The 23875-nt window shown below is 36.2% G+C and overlaps 1 protein-coding gene across 1 annotated transcript in view; it reads right to left on the bottom strand.

Annotated features, from left to right (window-relative positions):
* The window catches only part of LOC139316029 (cadherin-10-like), a 105204-nt gene that overhangs the window by 7141 nt on the left and 74188 nt on the right, over positions 1–23875 (bottom strand). Inside the window, exons 5-10 of the mRNA XM_070942577.1 lie at positions 15544–15731; positions 14184–14437; positions 10469–10605; positions 8629–8750; positions 4450–4558; positions 897–1148 (exon numbers count right to left, since the gene is read on the bottom strand). Coding sequence (XP_070798678.1) covers positions 897–1148; positions 4450–4558; positions 8629–8750; positions 10469–10605; positions 14184–14437; positions 15544–15731 — 1062 coding nt within the window. The remainder of the gene's footprint in view (positions 1–896; positions 1149–4449; positions 4559–8628; positions 8751–10468; positions 10606–14183; positions 14438–15543; positions 15732–23875) is intronic.

The raw sequence follows: 23875 nt of genomic DNA, 5'->3' as shown, positions 1-23875 counted from the left end.
ACAAAGATCAATATTAGATAGATAAAAGGGAATGACCAAATAAGGAAGAGTCAAAATACAAAGAGAAATGTATATCACAGTTGCGACAAACTGGACATGTATTGAAATGGATGTTTATATGTTTTTATGTTTTGTACGTTTCATTGTTCTGTTTAGTTTGTACTTATAAATAAAAATTGGAAAAAAAGGGAAAAAAAAGAAAAAAGAAAGAAAATGTTTCAAGTTTTGTTTTAATGAAAGGCAAAACGCTCATGCTGTTCATAATTTTGTTCCATAACAATACAGCCAATTCAACATTGTTCCAAGGAAACATTTTGAATGTTCTGTCTTCAGATCTACTGTGTTCCCATTTTGGGCATACCTGGTAGTAATCTCTCATGCTTTCTCTGTGGTTTGTAATGGATTTTAATGCAGCATTTTACAATTTGAACTGGGCTTACACTGTCTGCCTTGGTATAACTTGTTCTCCAACTGCTTTATACCCAAGATTGACTCTCAAATTACAGTAGCTTGTTGTTGTTAGTTGCGAAGTTGTGTCCCACCCATCACGACCCCATGGACAATGTTCCTCCAGGCCTTCCTTTCCTCTACCATTCTATGGAGTCCATTTAAGCTCACGCCTACTGCTTCAATGACTCCATCCAGCAACCTCATTCTCTGTCGTCCCCTTCTTCTTTTGCCCTCAATCTTCCCCAGCATTAGGCTCTTCTCCAGTGAGTCCTACCTTCTCATTAGGTGGCCAAAGTGTTTTAGTTTAAAGTAGCTACAAAGGGATTAATTCCTGACTGGTTGCAAGGAAAATGCTGTCTTTGCAAGGGTTGTACCCAATGCAGCTTGGTAGCATCTAGCATTTGATAGTATTACGTTTAGTACGTGCTTATTCCCTCAAAACTTACCCAGGAGAATAATGATACAGAGCAGAATGGCAATGAGTGCGCCTGTACTAAGGCCCGCTGGGAGGAGCAAAGCTTCAGCATTGCAGGACTGCATGTTTCCCCGACTGTCACAAGCACACACCCGGATTGTCAGTGTGCCTGTGCTACTTTGGATGGGGTAGTCATTATCTGATATCACCACTGGAAGGAGGTATGTGCTTTTTTCATGTCGGCTAAAGCCATTCCTTCTTGTCAAAATCCGGGCTGTGTTATCTGAACCAGGAAGTCACAAACAAGACATGCATTACAATTAATCCCATCAAGGAATGTAATCCACACTTCTAGTGTAGTACAGCCACACTTACAGCTTCACTGACATTTTCCACACATTGAAACAAACTTTAGCAGTAAATTCATTTTTTTTCTTAATATGGAATTAAATAATAATGCTACCTCTCTCCTCCAAAGGTGTTCTTTTTTTCCCCTTTTCACTGAATGTATATGCTTGGCTTCTCAGTGATAAATGCAAACATTTGCAACTTTTGCTTGAGAATTAAATTATAAGGTAATGTGATAGAAGGCAGCACAGTAGAAACACCTCTTTAATTGAACTCTCAGAGTCTGTAGGGCAATTTCCTAGACCATTGCAGATAATATAGATACTGTGTTTCCCTGCAAATAAGATCCTGTCTTATATTTTTTTGAACCCTGAAATAAGTGCTTGGCCTTATTGCCATGCGCTCAAAAGCCCGATTGAGCTTATTTTCAGGGCACGTCTTATTTTGGGGGAAACAGGGTATCTAATTTCTTTAAAATTTGCAATGTAACAGCCACATCAGGTCCTGGTCTGAAATATCAATAGCAGTTAGATTTATATACCACTTTACAGTGCTTTATAGCCCTTTCTAAGCGGTTTACAGAGTTAGCATATTGCCCCGAACAATCTGGGTCCTCATTTTACCAACCTCGGAAGGATGGAAGGCTTGAGCTAGTGAGATTTGAACCGCCAAATTGCAGGCAGCCAGCAGTCAGCAGAAGTAGCCTGCAGTACTACATTCTAACCACTGCGCCACCGCGGCTCATACATATGGAAATACATATTTATTTTAAACCCATCCATTGTCATATGCTGATTAAGTAGAACTTCTTTGTACAAAAGCATTTGAATTTGGGGGCTTCTGCATGAAAAGCAGTTATATTCTATCTCCCCCCCCAACAGATCTAGTTAAATGTAAGTGGCTTGTTTCTACCAAAAAAAAAAAAAATGATTTTGATTCAATAATAAACAGTTATCTGGAAATTCTGAAAAAAACATTCCAAAATGTTAGGTGGTCACTACCCAGTGATTGAAATCTACCCAGTTTATCAAATCATCATCATCATCATCATCATCATCATCATCATCATCATCATCATCCTTTTCAATTTCACTTTTTTGGCATTTCAAACTTGCTAAACTTGCTTTGTTTGCCTAGTCTTTCTCTATCAACATGTATAAAAAACACATATTCATAATCATACAACCCTGAGTAACAATACAACATAAGATTTAATATCAAGTAATTTAGCTTAAGAGCAAAACTGTGATTAGAAATCAAATGCCGTATTTTCCAGCGTATAAAACGACTTTTTAACACATGAAAATCTTCTTAAAAGTCCGGGGTCATCTTATACACCGGGTGTCATTCTCCTGTAACCAGGCAGACCAGCCCGAAAGGCTCTGACGAGCCAAGCTCTGACCATCCCAGCTGAGTCGTCTGATTAGCAGGCAACTCAGCTGGGATCGCCAGAGCCATTTAAAAGGAAAAAAACTTTTTTTTCTTTTACATGGCTCTGGTGATCCAAGCTCTGACAATCCCAGCTGAATTGCCTGCTAATCAGGCAACTCAGCTTGGATCGCCAGAGCCATGTAAAAGGAAAAAAGTTTTCCCCCTCCAGCTTGCTTACCTTAGCTGCTAGTCGCAACGCTTGCCTTGCTTCGCTTGCCTCAATCCATTCCATCAGCAATCACTCCCTGCCTGCAATCAAGCAGGCAGGGAGTTGTGGACTTCAACTCCCAGAATTCCTCAGCCAGCAAAGCAAAGCTGGCTGAGGAATTCTGAAAGTTGAAGTCTACAAGTCTTAAAGTTGCCAAGGTTGGAGACCCCTGTTCTATTGGGTAAGTTTTTTCCCCCTTTGGGAGCTTTAAAAAAAATAGTTAATTGGGTTTTTTTTTAGTTGTTTTTTTTTAGACCTAGCCATTTAAAATTTAGGAAGTTTTAAATTTAGCTTTCATATAAAAATAAAAATAAAATAAAATAATATTTGTGCAGCTTTCTGAGATTTAGTGTGTTTCTGTAGTGTTTCACTCTAACTACACAAACACACAAAATCTCACAAAGCTGTATGTGGAATTTTGTGTGTGTAAAGTGTGAAAGTTGGGTTTTTGGGCTTTCTGTGTCTGTGTGAGGTTCCTGCTTGTTGCAGGGGCCATTTTGGGTCTAGCACAGCTGCTTTTACATTGTGGGTGAGCCAGTTGATGTTTTTTAATTTTTATTTGGTGTGCGTTGGAAGAGGGGTAGTCTTATACGGCGAGTATAGCCCAAACCCTATATTTTAACAGGAAAAGTCGGGGGTTGTCTTATACGCCCAGTCGTCTTATATGCCAGAAAATACGGTACTCTGATGTATTCTCTTCATCTTTTTATTTCATTTCCAAAGTTATATTTAATTTTAAAGAAAAAGTCAAATAATTATAGGCTTTCAACATTAATAGACAAAATTGTAATTAATATTGATAGAATATCCACTATTTTTTCCTCTTAGCTATATCCAGTTAAGGACCTAAATAATAACATATTAAGAGCCTTGGTGGTGCAGCAGACTAAAGTGCTGTTAACTAGCACCAGCTGCCTGCAATTACTGAAAATTCAAATCTCACCAGGCTCAAGGTTGACTCAGCCTTCCATCCTTTCGAGGTAGGTAAAATGAGGACCCGGATTGTGGGGGCAATAAGCTGATTTTGTATAAAAAAGAACACCGCTTGGGGGGGGGGCGAAAGCCCTACTAAGCAAGTATATACAAAAGTATGAAGGCTATTGCTTAACGCATTGTAAGCCACCCTGAGTCTCCGGAGAAGGGCGGCATATAAATTGAACCAATAAAGAAATAAAGAAAGAATTTATTATATAAAAATGTATTAATTTATTATATAAATATTATTGTATTGAAATAAAATATTGTACCAAACTGAGAAGATGGCACAACAGATTGGTCAATACAGGTAGATTTAATAATATGTCAAAGGTAGCATATATTAACACTTTAAGGATATAAAGCATTTCTTTATAGTTTAGTTTCTTCAAAGTTACTTATTTAATTTCTATGTTGTATATTGCTTTCTAATTATATTATGAAGACTGTGTTGCATTTCATAATTTCTTCTATTTTTTTTAATTTCACCAATGATTTCTTTTTTTTAAAAAAATATCCTAATTTCCTGAATCAGAAAACATCTAACTGCTAAGTATAATAAAAGGAAACACTGTAGAAATGTGTATGAGAATTAATCATCCTTGTTGTGTATACATTATACCTTCATTGTCTTGGACGGTAAAATTTGGATTAACAGCAGCTAAACTGAAGAAAAACTTTTGTCCTCCAAGGGGATCATCTTTATCAACAGCACTAATGGTCTGTATTAGCTGCAGGGGAGAAGAAAGAAAAAGAAATTGAAGTTTGCAACATATACGACTGATTGTTTTAAAAATTAAAAAAAAAAGAGTCACAAATCATATTAATAATCTTTTATTTTATTATTAATTTAATAATTATATTAAAATATAATTTAATAAAATAAAAATGTGTTGGTATAATGGCACACAATGTCTTTACAGAATATAACAAAACCAGTGGTGAAATCCAAATTTTTTTACTACTGGTTCTGTGGGTGTGGCTTGGTGGATGTGGTGTGGCTTGGTGGGCGTGGCAGGGGAATCATACTGCAAAATCTCCATTCCCACCCCACTCCAGGGGAGAGATACTGCAAAATCCCCTTTCCCTCCCCACTCCTGGGGGAAGGATATTGCAAAATCTCCATTCCCACCCCATTCTGGGGACAGCCAGAGGTGGTATTTGCCGGTTCTATGAATTACTCAAAATTTCTGCTACTGGTTCTCCAAACTGCTCAAAATTTCCGCTACTGGTTCTCCAGAACATGTCAGAACCTGCTAGATTTCACCCCTGAACAAAACTGTATTAATCACTTTGGCTGATTTTTTTAAACCGGGATAGGCAACAGGAGACCTGGCTTTCCAGTTTTCAGTTGGGCTTCTAATCCTTAAAATCAACTGATCTCAGTATTAGGCCTTTTGGTGCACAATTCTAAATACCAAATGGAGAGATAAGCATGCCATGCTTTAATTTCTCTCTTCCCCTTAGAACGCATATTGCTGAATAAGCAGAATCAAAGTAGCATTTGTGAAACACAGGTTTGGGTTTTTTAAAGTCAATCACGCTTATAATTTTTCAGGATTTCCACCTCGTTTAATTATCTGTTCCATGCAAAAACTTAATGATGATTTTACACTATAATGTTAATTTAGTGTAATATAATTTAATTCCATCCATCCATCCATCCATCCATCCATCCATTTCCTCCCTCTCTTTTGTTTGAACAACACAATAACTTTATGCAGATCTCAACAAATGTAGATTATACTGCTTTGGTTCCTTGTTGCCAAGCAAAATACTTAAGAAATCCAGAGATACACAGAGGAACATGCTACCAAAGATACTTCCGGTGGCCTGATTTGATATTACTGCTATATTTCTGGGTGGTGACACCTTGGCTAAATTACAAAATGGTTACAGTAGTGGTATTGGCAATCACACACATATACACCTGGTACAACAATGCTAGTGGGCACAACTATGGTTGCTCGCATTATATTGGGATACCCAACATTAAAGTACAAATCTCCAATTCCCCATTCATCTTTTAACATGCCTGCACATGAAACATTACAACGTTCTGGTTTCATCAAATCATACCAGCAGTTTTAGGCCATCACAATACCAAACACAAGCATCAAAGGCATGAAAGAAGAAAAGGGAAGCAGTGCGAAAACAGTCAAATCTATCTTGTTTGTCAATCCTGTTCCAAATTACAATAAAATATCAAAATAGCAGAGCTGGAAGGGACCCTGGAGGTCTTCTATTTCAATCCCCCTCTCAAGAGGAGATTCTGTACCATTTCAGACAAATGGCTGTCCAATCTCTTCTTTAAAAACTCTAGGGATGGAGCACACAGTACAATGCAAACTGTTGCACTGACTAATTATTCTGTCAGGAAACTTTGACTCATAATTAATTTCCTTGGGTCACAAGGTATAATTCTAAACCCCAGCTATTTCTCATGCCTGGGTTACCTGCATGCAAGACAAAGGTACATGGAACAAGGCAACAGGTGAGAAATCAATATGCAAGGGAGTTATTTATGCCTACTAATGTACTTGCAGTCGGATTTGTTTTTATTGCTGTTCTTGCACCGAGGTATATTTTATTGTCTTTTGCCTAGTCTGAAAGATATATATAATTTATTTCTATTTCTATATTTTCTATATTTGCAAAATCCAGGTGGTTTGTAATGCATTGAAAACCATGAACATTCAGAGATTAAAAATCTTTTTTAAAAAAACCCATTATTTCTTCTATTAATTTGCAATATACCATTAGCATTTAAATGGAAATGCTGCCTTTTGCATTTCTCTCTCAATATTTGAGCAGCAAGTCTTTCAAAGAAATTGGGCTGTGAGTAATTGCTCTTTATTCCTCCTTTAAAAAAAAAAACTATATATATTTTAGACATTCATTCCATCATTTGCTGCACACATCCATGAGTTTTTGATATACTCTGTCAACTTTCTCTGAAGAGTTAAATGTACTGATTTTTAAATTACTCAGTAAGGCAAAAAGTATGTTTTTCTCTGTTTAATAAGCACAGTTTTATTTTACAGGTTAAACAGGAAAAAATCATACAAAAATACTATAAAATTAATTTAACATGTCGCTGTGTTTACTTCTTCAAGAAAATAACACATTTCTCTATCTAAGATAGTAAGTTATTTATTTAATGTAACTCTGGGTACCATATACAAAAAAAGATCTGATTTCTTTACTTCGACTAATTGCAGTGGCTCCACAATGTGTTCCTTTTATAATGTTCCAGATAATTCCAGGCAGATCTCCTCTGGAAATATCCCTAATGTCTATATGTATACAATGTCTACTTTAAAAAAGTTTCTGCCACAACCTAGCCCTTGATCTTTTCTTTTCCTGCAACCATTCTTCATATGTTTTAGTCTCCAGCCCCCTAACAATTATCAATATGAACAGCAATTCCATAAGCCAGGTTCCCCATTCTTATAGTAAAATTAGACTAGTAATTACTGATAGTCTGATTTGGAGGAGGGGGAGGGTGTCCCAAATCTGCTCCCTTAATGAACCCAGCTTTTGATTTCTATTTTTTTTTTCTGAAAAAAATATCATGTAAGTAGGATGGTGATTATTTGGTATCTCCTTTCCTCTTGTGATTTGTTCACTCAGAATCATGCTTTGTTCTCATAACTTTGCCCACACATTGGAATTAAGGCACTGGTGAAATCCATTTTTTTTACCACCAGTTCTGTGGGCATGGCTTGGTGGACGTGGTGTGGTGTGGTGTGGTGTGGCTTGGTGGGCGTGGCTTGGTGAGTGTGGCATGGGAAGGATCCTGCAAAATCTCCATTCCCACCCCACTCCTGGGGAAGGATATTGCAAAATCTCCATTCCCACCCCACTCTGGGGCCAGCCTGGTTCTCAGAACCTGCTGGATTTCACCCCTGCTTTACAGGCATATTTGGACCTTTTAATACTGGGTTTCTCAACCTCAGCTACTTTAAGATGTGTGGACTCCAACTCTCAAGAGTTCCCCAGTCCCTGGGGGAAAAACTTTTTTTTTACATTTTTACATTTCGGCGAACTAGTAGCATTTTTTGCTACCAGTTCTGGTGAACCAGCCTGAACTGGTAGCATTTCACCTCTGAATTAAGGGAAACAGCCAGTTTTTACTGTTAAAACAACTGCTTTTCCCTTGTCTCAAAAGGAAATTTCTGACAGGATTCTGAGTTTCACTGAGCCTTAATGCTTGGTGCTTTGCTTTTCTCAATTATATTGAAACTATTCTTCATTGGTGTTCGGTATTCTACATCCTTCTGTAGGTAAAGGAAAACATATGTTTTTTAGGGTTTTTTTGAAACTAACAACTTTTTATTCTTTTGTGACATCTGTCAACAACAAGCTGACTGAGATAAAAATAGTATTTGCAGAAGGAAATGCTACCAGTGATGTTTTGATCCATATCAACTGAAAGACTGAGCTATGCAATGACAAAAAAATCATATACACATACACACGCGCACACACAAACTGATTTCAAGAAATAGTTTATAGCATACCTTTCTTCCACAAAGATACCATACAAAATTATTGTATTTCTGGGAAAAAAGAACCAAACAAAAAGGAGTTGAGGGGGAAAAAAGTTTGAAGAATACAAAGTGTTTGGTAAGGATACAAAAAGGTGGTGTTGGCATTGCTAGAAAGCAGATCTATACAAAACTGGATTCTGATTTGTTGACAGCCATTTTTCCACTTTCAAGTTGTAGATGAAGTCTTTCATTTTTCCTGTTCCTAAAACAAAACTAGAAAGTTTGACACATATGCATAATTGACTTACTTGTCCTGCTCTTGCATTTTCACACACAAAAGTGTCATAGAATACAGCAAATTGTGGTGCATTGTCATTCACATCCAATATCCGTACGTACACAGAAACACGGGTCGTCTCTTTGGGATTGTCTGTCAAAGCAGGAGAAATAGGCAATTTTATTTAAAAATGGATTTGTAGTCCCGAATCAGAATGTCCACAAATATACTGCATGTTACTTTAATGATTTCTTTAAAGGATAAACACATTTTCAATCTGAAGACATTTCTGGCAATCTCTTTTTACCCAGTTTGTGTTCTGTTATGGACAGAAGGCACCAAATTTACTGCTTATTTTCTATGTCCTTTCAAATAAATAACAAATGCAAAGTAGTGGTAGAAAACAGTTTACTGACCAGATATTGGGTGGAGTTTTTTTTCCAGCTCTGAGGATCAAAGAGAATGTGGAAGAAAATAATGGTATTGATCTCAAATGAATGGATAGAGCCAAAATTTTAAATCTACTATTTTCAAGTTTCTGGCAGTTTAAAACAAAGGAAGAACTCAAACAAAGAAGCTTAACAAATTAGAAAGAAACAGTTTCTTTTGAGAGTTGGAAAGATCGGAAGAAGCATAAAGGACAATTTGCTTCTTCTAATTTCAAGAAAATATATATATTTGATAGTACAGATTTCTTAGAATGACATTATTATAAGTTATTCCAGAACATATCTGATTAGGATATTATTTTTAATTTAATTTAATTAATTTAATAAAGGGCAATTGGATAAGAACACAACTATATTCTTGTTTAATTTCCCTTGTCAGCCTACCTAAACTTGCTAGTTTCCAAATTCTTCTCTGCATCACCAACCAGCACAACCTTTGATATCACATATCAAAATAGCCTTAAATAGGGAAAAAATGCTAATGATTTCACACCCCACAAATTAGCCATTCTGATAAAGAAACATTATATACAGTACTTATCAGTGTGATGAAATTCTCTTTACTACTATAGCACTGAATAAAACTCCTTCCTAATATAAATTGTAGCCATGCCATTGTAGGATTACAAATGGAGATGATTCAGAAGTTAACATTTCCAAAAAAAAAAAAAGAAAAGAAAACTTATTTTCTAATAGCTTTTCTTGCTTTTGTATGTCATCATGGCTACATGGCTATCCAGAGAAGTCTGCATTGAATTCACAATTCACATATTTGAATTGTACTGAATTAGGGAAGGCTAGACTGTCATACACATCTTTTGCTGGAGGACCACAGAAACATACAGGGGCCCTCGACTTATAAGTGTTCACTTAGTCCAAAATTTTAAATCTACTATTTTCAAGTCTGGCAGTTTAAAACAGAGCAAGAAGTCAAGCAAAGAAGCATAACAAATTAGATGGAAACAGTTTTTTTGAGACTTGGAAAGATGGGAAGAAGCCATTAGTGACAGTTTGAAGTTACAACAGTATTGAAAAAAGTGACTTATGACCATTTTTCACATTTATGACCATTGTAGCATCCCTTACATCATTTACATTTGGATGCTTGGCAACTGACTTAAATTTATGATGGTTTCAGTGTCCCCTTTGCAAACTTCTGGCAAGAAAAGTCAACAGGGAAGCCAGATTCACTTAACAATCGTGGTACTAATTTAACAAGTGCAGTGCAGTGATTCACTTAACAACTGTGCTCAGAAAGGTTGTAAAATGGGGGCACAATTCACTTAACAGATGCTTTGCTTAGCAACAGAAATTTTGGGCTCAATTGTGTTCATAAGTTGAGGACCACCTGTGTTACATAGCTAACATACATTTCACTAGACACAATAAATAAAATATATACACTGATAGTAATGAACTTACTGATTTCTGCTGCTATTACACTAAGGTTGTGCCACTGTGATATTTCTCGGTCAAGCATCTTAGAAGTATAGATAGATCCATTTCCTGAATGTATGTTGAAAATTCTATCAAGATCAGTGTGACGATCCAAGGAAAACCTAACAATTGGTAGGAAGAAAAAGAGCTTTATGTTGAGATGTACCACATATAATCTTGGTGACTGCAAGTTATTCTAATGGAGAGTAGTGACATAGTTGTCAGCAGCTTTTAAAAAGCATTAAAATCAGCAAGAGATAGATAGTATTGAGACGCAAATCTCTCACCCTTTATATGAGTGGCAACGATGCATACATATTCAATATGCTTGCATCATGGCACAATGTTGACCATCTTGATGATTTCAACACCTGCCCCCCCCCCAGACCCGCCCCCATATGTTGCCTTCCTGTCAAATTCTGAGATCTTAGGAAAGCAACAGTTCATGAAATTGTTTAACTCAAGATGCAATAATTAGAACAGCAACAATATTACAGTTTGTGACAATAAAAATTAATCAGAGATAACTGACATTTCTAGACCTAAACACATTTAGAACTGACAGTTCGGTCAATCAGACTGAATACAAAGATGTTTGTATCCAATCTAATATCTATAAAGTTTAAGCTGCAATAGATGAACACCAAAAATCTTCCTGGTGTTTGCTCATAATTAGTGGCATTCAATAGATGGTCACAATACCACAGATTTTCCATTGCTCCATTTCATAGACAGTGTTGTCAAAGGAATTCATAAGCTGGATGCAACGTGTTAAAGCATCTGTAATGCTGGCAGATGGAGCAAAATTTAAAAGTTGATTCTGTATGATCTGAAGTGCTATAGTCCATGTGCCTTTTCTACTGAGAACTTTCTCTTTTATACATTTCTTTAATACATTTCCAGTAACATATAGAGAATATTCATATCAGCAACAGCATGCAGGCAGCCTTTTCAATCCCTCTTAACTGTGAAACACAAGGTAGCAACGAAATCTATCAGCATAAAAGGTAATTTCTATATGATTTGCTAATGTTGAAAAGATACATGGTGCTAACCTAAATATATATAATCATTGTTCCAGAAAGCTTATATTTAATCTCTCCTCCTCATAAAAACAGTTTTGTTGCATCAAGTGCTGTTCTATTCCACTAAAAAGTCAATTTTGGCAGGAAGCATAATAATCACTTATTGTAATTTAATTGGCAAATAGCAACTTTTGCTCCCCTCTGATAAATACAGTAATTTACCTTTATTAGACCTATTACCTCTGTTGGTTAAAAAAATATAATAATTAGAAATATCTAATGAAACCCTATGGCTCCTATTCTGAAACACACCTATTATCACTGCAAATTGCCTAAAATGCATAGGGAGCTTTGCCTTTCAGTGTGATCACTATTTCTAGTTCATTCTTCACCTACAGAGTATTTTGTAAAAGTTTAAATCTTACCATAGTTCTAAGAATCTGTTCTGAGATTACACAGAAAAATGCACTGGAACTGACACTAATGTTTTCAGATGTTTCCTGACAATATAAATGTTTAAATCTCTGGCAATTGTGAAGTATGCAGAAATATCTAAATGTATCATTCTTAAACAACGTTGCTTATTTTTATTTCATCTTCTTTTTTTCAATAGAAGATCTAACAAACTAGATGAACAGTTATTTTGCCCATCTCCAGTAACGGTTGTTTGCCCATCTCCAGTAATGGTTGCCATAATCTTTAGATTATGAAAGGATATCCTCATGGGGATTGGGAACATTTATATGAAGGGCTTCCAAATTAACAAAAATATTACACTAACATGGATTTATGAGTAGTGCTTGACTTCATATTTTGGTTTAATCCTCTGTCATAAGCTGCCTTTGGAATGATACAAGCTCAGTTTTTTCCAGTTTTTCATGCAATGATTTGTTCAGCTTTTCTTTAATTTATCCATGTATTTCATTAACTGATGCTGAATAACTGAGTCGTTATTCTACAACTATACAAAATGTCTGGACAGTTGTTGACATTATGCAAGCAGGAGCAGATCTTTAGAGAGCTCAAGTTTTGGCAGACTCAATCAGCTTTCATTACTAAGTCACAGTTGGATTATGTCAATGAAATTTTGATTTAAAGGAACTCTATTTAAAGACTTTGCATAAACATTTATGTCATACTTCACCCTTGAAAATAATGGCCAAATTCATTAATTTTAAACCCTCTCTCCAGACAATTGATAAAATTCACTAATGTGATTATAATTACACACTTGACATAAATTAGGTCAATTATGTAGATTTGGGCATTCTGTTTTATGGATACCTTTTCTCCAGAAATGATCAATTAAACTGAAGTTTTACTATATTGTCAAGTAAGATAGCAATAAAGCTGTTGTGTTAAATAATCTCATCAAACGTACTTTAAAGAAATTCAAGACATAGAGCTGATGTGAAATGATTATGTAACTATTCATTGAGGATTTTATATTTAAACTTAATATTAAAGCTGTGCTATTTGATATAATAAATTAAATAACTGTCTTTTTCATATTTTAGTACTGGAAAATTATATTTAATTATTGATTATATTATTGATTATATTTAAATATCAGGTACTATTATATAAAATATAATATTTAGTATGAGATTTCAGACAATGATACTATTTACCAACAACTTAGGAACTTTCATATTTGATATTGGCCAATTGAGATGCAAATCAATTAAACCAATGAAACTTCAGATAGATAATGGCAAGTTTCACATTAAAATTAAAGGTTATATTTCAAAAGTGAATTTCTGGCAATTTTCCTCTATTTATTAATGCCTTTTTTCAGTTCTATTAATGAACCTCTATTAAAAGCAAGCAAGCAAGGGAAAACTAACCTATGGTCACACTATTTGACATTAAAGTTATGCTCTGAATATCAGCCTTTCTCAAACTGATATTTTGCAGATTTTGTTGTTAGCTGTGAAGTCGTGTCTGACCCAGCGCGACCCCATGGACAACATTCCTCCAGGCCTTCCTGTCCTCTACCATCCTCTGGAGTCCTTTTAAGATCACACCTACTGCTTCAGTGACTCCATCCAGCCATCTCATTCTCTGTCATCCCCTTCTTCTATTGCCCTCAATCTTTCCCAGCATTAGGTTCTTCTCCAGTGAGTCCTTCCTTCTCATTAGGTGGCCAAAGTATTTGAGTTTCATCTTCAGGATTTAGCCTTCTAAAGAGCAGTCAGAGTTTATCTCCTCTAGGACTGACCGGTTTGATCGTCTTGTAGTCCAAGGGACTCACAGGAGTCTTCTCCAGCACCATAGTTCAAATGCCTCAATTCTTTGGCACTCAGCCTTCCTTATGGTCCAACTTTCACAGCCATACATTGCAACTGGGAAAACCATAGCCTATATGCATTTTTATTCTGCAGATAGCATTAGACAACTGATCTGAGAACTCCAAATGGAGCAAAATTATTTCTTTTCCCCCATTATCCATGTTTTTTGGCAATATGGGGAACTGTCAGTATTGTTTTGAGACCGCTTACTTGGGTAAGGCTGCAATATACAAGATTATCTCACATGGCTCAGATTAAATAGGTGACCCAGTGCTCCATTTTCTCCTTGTTTTTGTATATTTTGTCACTCACAATAAAAGTATGAACTTAACTAGTGATACAAAGAATTTATCTTCCTATAAACTGTAATGTTTTAGCATTTACCTTATTGGGCCTGCAGCAGAATCTGGATCTCGTGCCATGACTGTGCCTATGATGGTGCCCACCTCAATATCTTCATGTATTTCAAAAAGATATGAAGATCTGCTAAATATAGGAGGTTCATCCACATCTTCCACAGATATTTTCACAGTAGTCGCATCTTTAAAAGGTCCAAGGTAATAAAAGCGGGGATCGACATACAGATTTTCTGCCTCTATTTTCAAAGTATATAGCCTTCGATTCTCATAATCCAATGGCTGTATTAAAATTAAATGAATAAATAAATACAGTTATTAACACAATGACACAGAAGTATCTCAGTATCAAGATATCAAAATGACATACGGCAAAATGACATACGGCAACAAACTATGAAAAGTATATCAAGCACTGTTTCCATTCATTTAAGACCAGTTGCTAGATCCTGTAGATAAAAAGAAAACTATTGTAACTTCTTACATTTTCTTATTATACTTTTTTATAAAGTAGACATTTTATATTCCAAGTTATATTATGTAGTCTGTAAACCACTACTTTTAATAATGCAGTCAGTGCAACTTTTTTCATGACAGGAAGGAATAATGAATTTGCAGAAAAGAAGTACCAATATATAGTTACATAGTTTCAAAGTAAATGGACAAATTATACCAAAACTGATTTCATTCTCCAAAGTACAATGAATGTGCCTTTAAATAAAGACAAAGTTCAGGCTGACTTTAGGTGACAGATTTATACGCAATGAATTTTGTAATATTTTTTTTAAATATAAAATACATAAGCCTTGAATTGAATACATTGAATTGAATAATTAAATTAAATTATTATAACGGAGAGGCATATAATCTCAACACTGTATACTTCTATATACCAAATATTTTAGTAGAACTTCTAAACACCCATCCAAAATTATTGCTGTTTCAAAAACAAGACCATCTTATTTTTTGTTAAATCTTTTTGCATGTTATTGTATAGTTGATAATTCTGATGAAATCATCTACTACCAGGAAGATTTCCAAAGAATATTCCAATAAATTTGTCAACTATTATACTTTTTAGAAAATATCCCATTTTAACAAACAAATCATAATTCTTCCTTCCTTCCTAATCAATGATATGATACAAAAATAAATATAAATAACCAGCAATGGAAAAAAAGTTTTAGTTGTTGCTTTTTATTCATAGTATTGTTAACACATAGTGGTAATAATACATGCACCAAATTGTTCTATATAAAGAGGAGTGTGAATTACAACAATACCAAATTGTGGGTATTTTCATGTTTGTTTTGTTTTTTGTTTGTTTTGCAAGGACTGAATGGTTAATAGTTCCAAGCACACAATGCATCATATTGAAAAATATGCACCTTTCGTACTGTTATAATGCCTTCCTGTGTGTCCTTTTGTGTTACAACATCAAACATGTCTCTTCCATCACCATCAATAATTCGGTATTCAAGTTCTGCATTTCTCCCAATGTCAGCATCAGAGGCTTTAATGCTTCCAATGGCAGTGCCAACTGGAGAAGATTCTGGAATGCGTAAGTGGACTGAACCTGCAAAGAAGAATAATCAGAAATATGTAAAGAAATGATGAATAGCATAGCATAGCATAGCATAGCATAGCATAGCATAGCATAGCATAGCATAGCATAGCATAGCATAGCATAGCATAGCATAGCACAGCACAGCACCGCACAGCATGGCACAGCATAGCATAGCATAATTTATTGACCATGTGTGATTGGACACGCAAGGAATTTGTCTTCGGTGCATAAGCTCTCAGTGTACATAAAAAATACATTCATCAAGAATCATAAGATACAACACTTAGTGATTGTCATAGGATACTAAATAAGCAATCAAAGACCCTGGTAGGATAGCAAGAAACATATGAATTGTTTTTTAACTGAAGGAGACAGAGAAAGGTTTTAGATTTAAATCCAAAGCATCAGGTTTCTACCTAACTACAGGGTCACTGCTTTCAAATGGACTCTTCCAAAAGCAAACTTGCCCTTAGCTAGCTAAATATAGTCTGCTAATCCTATTGGAAAGTCTAAGAACTTGTTTTCCTAGCATTTCAAATTGTGTTATGATGAAACAGTATTCCGTAGATCCATTCCACCCCCCACTAATCATTGCATTGTTCAACATACTTAAAAAGAAAAGGAAATTTCCAAGAAAGGCTTCTGGAGTTGACTGAAAGACTCTTAGTGCCTACCTTGCTTATGCAGCAATCAAGAAACACCATCCTGTCTCTCCCAATATTTTTCTGTCTAATTCTGTCTAATTTCCTGTAATGACAGCCTCATCTGTGCTTTCTTGCAGGCTACTATAGCTAGTGACTACTATGCATCTATACAGTTGGCAAATAAAAAGGCCAATGCACATTCTATTGGCTACATAGGGGTGAGATGAAAAAAAAATGAGAGGTTACTGCAACTTGAAAGAAAACACGAAAAATCTACTGCTCCATAGAAACTGAGCCTTCCAGATAGAGCCAAATCCTTCTTTTGAAAAGTTAAAAAGTGGAAATAAGTTTTCTGCCTATTCCAAAAGCACCTCTCCTTTTTTTGGTTCAGGAAGCACAGGGAGGTTGCAATATGATTGGGGGGATATGTAAGAGCAGAAATAAAAAGTAACAAAGCACAGCATCACCCGAGAAATTCTAAAACAGTAATAAAAGGAATCACTGTATTTTAGGTGAAAGAAACTGGAGAACATATTTTCGCATAACATTAGATTTTCATCAAGTACTTAACCAGCCACAATACAACACTGCTTGGCAGGTCAAAGGAAAAAAAAGTGAAGAAATAAAGTAGGTTTTTACACTAATGTTAAGTGCAATTTCACTAAAGGGTATTTTAAGTATAGACCCAAGTGAATACTAATAATCAATTGCAAATTAATAAGTAAAATACTAAAGAGAAAATAAAGAAGCAATGCAATCCAATATATTTAGAGGAGACTGTATATCTGCAAATATATAATGGTAGAATTCTTAAGGTTCACCATGAAGACTGTTTGGTACAACCACCTTGTAAGAGACTCTGCAGCTTTAGCTGTGCTCATTTTAAGTTTTGACTGCAAAACGATAAATTAACTTCAATAATTTTTCCCAAATTGTGTCTGGAGGGGTGGCGGGGTATTGTAATTACAAAAATAAGCAGCATCCCATTCAGTTTTGAGTAACCATAATTCAAGTGGGCATTAGCTTCCACTTGAATAAGTCCTTTCTGAAATAGGGGCAAACCACCTACAGTACCACTACCATTTGCAATAACCTATTCTGGCACTTAAATTCAATCCTCATAAGGTTCAGCTAAAATTAAAAAAAAAAAAGTAAAATATTAAAATCAAATTCAAGTATTTCAATCCTTTTGCAAGTTCCACCAATTTTTGCAGGAGATGATTTGATCTAGATTTTGTGAGTCTCATCCCCACAGTTCCTTGAAGTACTTAAGTGCTTGAAGTAAGAAGGTGAGGAGGTGAAGAAGGAACTGCATTCCTATCCTTGATACTGAAAACTTGCTTTAAAAAAAACACCGCTTGCAAGAGTTTGTAGGAATTCAGGGAAATTAATAGGGTCTGCAAAATCATAAAATATTGCTCTTGGGCATTTTTCTTTCATTATAGCACAATTTGTACTGGACTTGTTTTTGATGGAGTCATGCCTCGATTTACGGTATTTGATGGTTTCTCTTATGTAGCATGTGTTGTGCAAAAAAGCCAAGTTTCTCTGTGTGGGCTTCTGTCTCTTCTGGCACAGGCAAACTGAACAGTAACATCTCCATCTGTATTTCTTGAGCAATAGCCTCAAGTGAGTGTAAATCTGGTGAAAATGTTTATTTTGAAAAAGGAAAACCATTCTTCCAGCAGAAGCCAATTTGCTGAAAATCTATGTACTCTGGTAATGTTTAGTTTCCAGGCAAGACATGAACAACAAAGGATTTTGTTGTTATTGTTGTTTTTTTAAAAAATAGTTCAGTTTCTTAAAAGACATTTGTAAGATACTGAGGCTAGGTCAGAAGAGAAACACACAGAGAGAACTATCTGTGAGAAAGAAAATTTCTAACACCCCTTTCTTTGTATTTTATTTCCCTCTTCCTTTTTTGTGCCTCATTAGACCATAAACAAGCAAGGCACCTAGATTTTTGAGGTAAGTTATAAATTACCATTATTATTCTTTATTTGCACTTTGCCTCCAGGAGCTAAAAAGCTCTGGAAGCCTGGAAGTAATATAAAATCACAATCAATCATTTTTATAAGTCTAGCAGTTTCTATAGCGCTGCCAAATTGCACAGCTCTTCTCACATCTCACTTGAAGTGAATGGGCCTCATTTTGTGACTTTCAAAAGGAATCCAGAATAGAGAAGAGGAAACTGCTCCTGCTGGTTTTCAAAAGTATTTGTAATTTGTGAGGGTTGAAGCTGGCAATGTTTGAAAGATACCAAAGTCAGATTTCCTCTAGCTTCTATCTTAACCTCTCTCACACAAAGTCAATGGAACTACCGTAATCCCCTGCTGAAATGCCAAGGAAACTACCCATCCTTGCTTCTACTTTGAGAAAGAAGAAGGCAATCACAGTTATAAAAGAATTTTGATAAAGACAGAGTGTCATTTCATGACTCTCTGGTAAGAAAAAAAAAGTGTTTTATTATTTCCTGTCTCGTAAGAAATCTCTTTGGATTGAATTTATATTTTTCCCATTGGAAGAGTCAGGAACTGTAGTAATCGGGGATAAGATGGAGTGTAATTAAAACCAAGGATTCATTTCAAACAGATTTGACTTACCTCCATTTGACACAAGGGAGTAAGGAAATCTGGTCAATATCAATACTACATTCAATTCTGCCGTTTTCAGGCAATTTTTCAGCATCTTTTTTTTTTTTAAAAAAAAATACCATTGGGAACTTGAAAGTTTACAAGATTGATACTATATGGAACAAAACTGTGACTGAATCTAGATGTTCTACTTCGGATACCATGAATCCTCTTCCCAGAAGGTAACAAGGAAAACAGGTCATGAAGAGGATGTGTAGCATCCCAGACAATACTATGGCCCCTGCTCAAGCATCACTTATATGCTATGTACAGCTATATATAGATTCTGTAAATATTTTTTCCTGTAAATTACTTACTATTCTGCATAATTTAAACAGCTACTCTTGCTGCTTTTTTTCTGTGAAAGTTCCTATAGTGTGAGAAAAATGTATTTAATGTGTATGTGTATGTATTAAATACATTTCTCTAACACTATGTGCTTCTTTGCTGAAAAAGGCTACCTAACCTTGTCTTAAAGATTCACACCCCTATTTTCATGAGCTAAAATTCATTTCTTCAGACATAGAAAATATTAATTAGCTTAAAACTGTAAGGAAGTCTGTTTTATTCCTGATATTACAGTATAGATGGAATTGTTGATGACAACCTATGCTATGTTAGTCTTTAGCACTTGAAATAAAAATCACAAGTGGAAATAACGTGAATAATTTTTGACAAATTACAAACTTACAAATTACAAAACCAAAATATAATCTAGGTTGCTAGATTTTTTTTGAAAAGGTTGTCAAAAATGAAATGACGGCTACAGTAAAACTGTACTGAACTCTCTAAGAAACTTTTATCATGCAGAGGACACACAATAGAAAACAGAAAAGACAAGTCTTCTCTTCTATCTGAAAGAATAGAGCTGATATATGATGACTTGATAAGTAGATATGGAGAGCAACTTCAAGGACCAATATCCCAACCTTCACAGTACTTTATATTTCAAAACCTATGGTTTTTATTCAGTACTTTATGGACAAGGACATGAAAATTGTTGAAAAAGTGCAAGGGAACTTTAGGCCCAGATTTCTTCTAAAATAAATTGACCTGTTCAATGTTCCCTTTCCCTAAATGTTCCCATTTCAAAATGATTGTATTTCAGAGAAATATGACTTCATTCTCTAGTATCCATTTTCAAAATGGGTAATTTTAAAATTCAGGTAAATATTATGTAATTGTAATTTCCATTTCAGTGGTTTTCCTAATGTCTCTTACGAAACATGCAATGCATGAATGCAACAATTTGCACAATGTTCTTGAACTGGTTTGGAATATTGCTGACAATAAACTTACAAGGTTTTTTTTTTTCCCTCATGAGAAGAAATGGGATTTTGTGGGGGGGAAAAAGCACAGAAATATCACTATAAATATTTTCAGTGGGGAAAGAACTTCTTCAAATCTCAGAGAGGAATCGTGGATGGAAGAATCATTTATTCAGCAAGAATCTTTTTCCTGAAATTTAGTTCCTCTGCTGTCAAAAATAGGCAGAGAATCACAGCTGGCAACCAGTAAGAAGCCTTTTTCATATATAATGTTTCCTGATGCTGGTAATAGGATATTACATCATTCAAATAGCATTATAAAGTGGGAAGATGATACTCCCACTGGGAAATCTTATGGGCTGCCAATTCCAGTTACAGTCAAGTTAAGTTGCTCTTCAGGAAGCTCCCTCCTACTCCTGACAATTCTGGGAATATTTCTGACTCCGTAGGAAAATATTTAAAATATTCTCCACTCCACTTTGCAGAAAGAGAATGGAGCTATGAAAGCAGAGGCATTTTACATAGAACCATACTTATAATGGGGCTATCCCATTATTCTCTGTAAATTAAGCATACACTCTAAAACAACTTTCTCTTACTAGATCTATCTTAATTAGGAATGATGAAGATTGGTATCCAACACTTCTAGAAGGTATCAAATTGGAGAAGGATTATAAAACTTATATCAAAATGCTTGAGAAGGGAGGGGCTGTTCAACCTAAACACTTCTGATACTACGGTTACTAGAATTCTGCAGTAAACAAAAGAACAAAAAATAATAATGTTATGCAGGTATTAGAGCACTTAATTAAATCTATCTGCAGCTAAGGAGACTTAAGCACACAATAGATTTGCCATGAAATTTTGTTTTTCTGGCAAATCTCATGGGGTTGTTGAGAGGATAAAAATAAAAGAAAGGGAGAATGGGTATGTAAAAATTTAAATTTTAAATTTTAGTGCTGGAAATGTCTCTAGCAAAAAAATACTTGACTTGTTTTTTTAATCAGAACACTTGTCATTGATCTAATGTGTTCACAAGACTTCAGAATGGTGCCCATAAGTGTGACTGGTTCTTTGTCATTAATAGTAGTACAACGCTAGTCTGATAATAAACTTTGTAAGGTCTTCCAATTTCAGAAGTCCTCTTGATCCATAATCAAATCAGCAAATCAGACAAGAGATAAGATCCGTTAAGTGTACAGTTTCACATTTGACATGAATGTTATTGATTCTCTTTTAAGAAGGAATCAATAAGGCCTTTAGCACTTACATGAATCAACTCCTTTCACAAGCCCATTCATTCACTTTCTTTTAACATGATATAAGCCTCATTAATAAAGAGACTGTCAGGGGAACTGGGGAGGAAGAATATTTAATTTTAGAAAAATGCTTTAAAGCAAAAAGAGAGTTTATCAAAGTTCATATGTAAGATAAAAGTAAATATGCCTTCAAATTGAGCCTGATTTGACACAAGTTTACTTTGCAATATTAGAGGAGTGATTCGCCATTGCCCTTTTCGATAATATTTTTCCATTTCCCAGTCTAGTTTATAGGCTTATTGTTCCCTGGATTAACCAGACCCAGTCCTGTTGTCAACTTGCCGCTGCGCTGGAACGAACGAGAAGAAAACGCCACAGACAGCAGTTGATTGCTTCAGCAGTTTAATCTGTTCGGGCAGCTCGGGAAACAGCAAGTGGTACGAAATGCGATCAGCACAAAGTCAGCGTTAGGAGCGGTTGCCTCCTTACGCCTTTTAAACACTCGCGCCAGCCGCTATAACGCCCTTCCGGGTACGGTGCTAATGGCGCATGCGTGCAGCGTCTCCTCCGCAGCCCCAGCGCCCGGAAGGTATCTGAAGAGGACCTACCCTATGCCGGCCGCTGCGTGACCGACCGCCTAGAAGAAAGACACCCCCACCACCAAGGTGCTTGTGAGTTGCCAATCACCCCCCATCCACTCCCCATCAGGTTCTTCATTGGTGTTGGATGTCAGCCAGGGATTCATGTGTGCCGCTGCGGATCACAGTGTCGAGGGGATCTCGACACCTGTTTAGCTTCTAAACTCAGACTGAAGACCCATATATAGATATACATTGTAGTAAAGGTAAAGGAGGGAATTCAAACAAATAGAAGAGATATGTGTGCAGTCCTAACTTCCAGCAGCATCCTGATGTCAGACTGGAAGCCACCTTTTACATTTGGGCCTTCAGGCCTGCCACATTTTCTGTGGGAAAATGGGAGGAGGGAATGCATAGATTATGGGTGATATGTAGTCAAAATAACATTCTTTTCTTAAAGACTCAAGGCCACCTTGCCCTGCAGCTGCAATGAAGTGACTGGGAGGCATCTCCAGTTTTGGATGGTGCCTGATTGGATCATGTAATGGACATGCAGGTGCTGGGCAGGGACTTGAACTTTCTTTTGAATGGGGAAAACCTGGAAACTTTCAGATTCGGGTTTTCCCATATGTGCCAATATGACATTTCTAATAAAATGGAACTTTGAGAAAATTCAAGCCTTGGAGTCTTCTTTCGTTAAGGGTGTTATTTGGAACCCTGACATTAACCTGAATCTGAAAGTTTCCCGAGATCACACAATACAGAACTGACCAGTTTTCTGAGACTATACAAGAGATCCAACCCCCTTTATTATCAATCAAATGAATAGTCCAGTGAATGGCAAACTGCAGTAAGGCAGCTATGCAAAGGGACTAGGCTTTTCCAGCCATACCTATTATGAGCAAACAAAGAGAAGGAATACAGAGCAGTACATTGTTCAGATCATCACTACAAAGGAAAAGGATCACCAGAGGGTCTGGAAAATGACTGCCCAATTCTCATGATTCAAAGTCATAAGCTTCAGCTAAAATAAAAATAAATAAATAAATAAAAATCAAGTCCAAGTAGTGCAATAATTTTAATTTATTGTAACTAAAAATAAGTGACAGTACTCCCCATGATAGTAAGTACTGAAAATATTCAAGTAGAGGCTAGACTGCATCCATCTGACAGGGGACATCCATGAGTGGAAGGGGATCAAAAACATCATAACTGTGACACATTCATACAGTTGTAGCCTTATCATGTGTGTTGTAAATAAAATATGATAGAACCGTGATGGCGAGCCTATGGCACGCGTGCCACAGGCGGCATGCGGAGCCATATTAGTGGGCATGCCAGCTCAGCTCTGGGGCGCATGCGTGCACCGGCCAGCTGATTTTCGGGCCTTCTGGGCCCACCAGAAGTAGGGAAACAGGCTGTTTCCTGCCTCTGGAGGGCCTGGGGGGGTGGGGAAGGCCCATTTTTCTTCCTTACCTGGCTCCAGATCCTTTCTATGCATCTGGGAAGGGCGAAAACAGCCTTTCCCACTCCCTGAGAGGATCTGGAACCAAGTAAGAAAGAAAAATGGGCCTACGAGGCCATCATATGCCAGGAGCGGGGTGGGGGTGGGGTTGCGTGTACATGCGCGTGGGCATGTGTGCACACGACCCTCCCCCGCCCCCTCTCCTGGCACACGATGGCAAAAAGGTTAGCCATCACTGTGATAGAAGATTGATTGCTTCACCCTCTCTCCTGAGAGACCTATGGAATACAACTGTGCTACCTGAAT

The sequence above is a fragment of the Pituophis catenifer genome, unplaced genomic scaffold (genome assembly GCF_029215685.1).
Source record: "Pituophis catenifer annectens isolate HBS135680 unplaced genomic scaffold, rPitCat1.0.hap2 SCAF_3, whole genome shotgun sequence".
NCBI lineage: Eukaryota > Metazoa > Chordata > Lepidosauria > Squamata > Colubridae > Pituophis > Pituophis catenifer.
The sequence above is the reverse complement of the archived record's forward strand: the minus strand, read 5'-3'. Positions and strand labels throughout refer to the sequence as shown.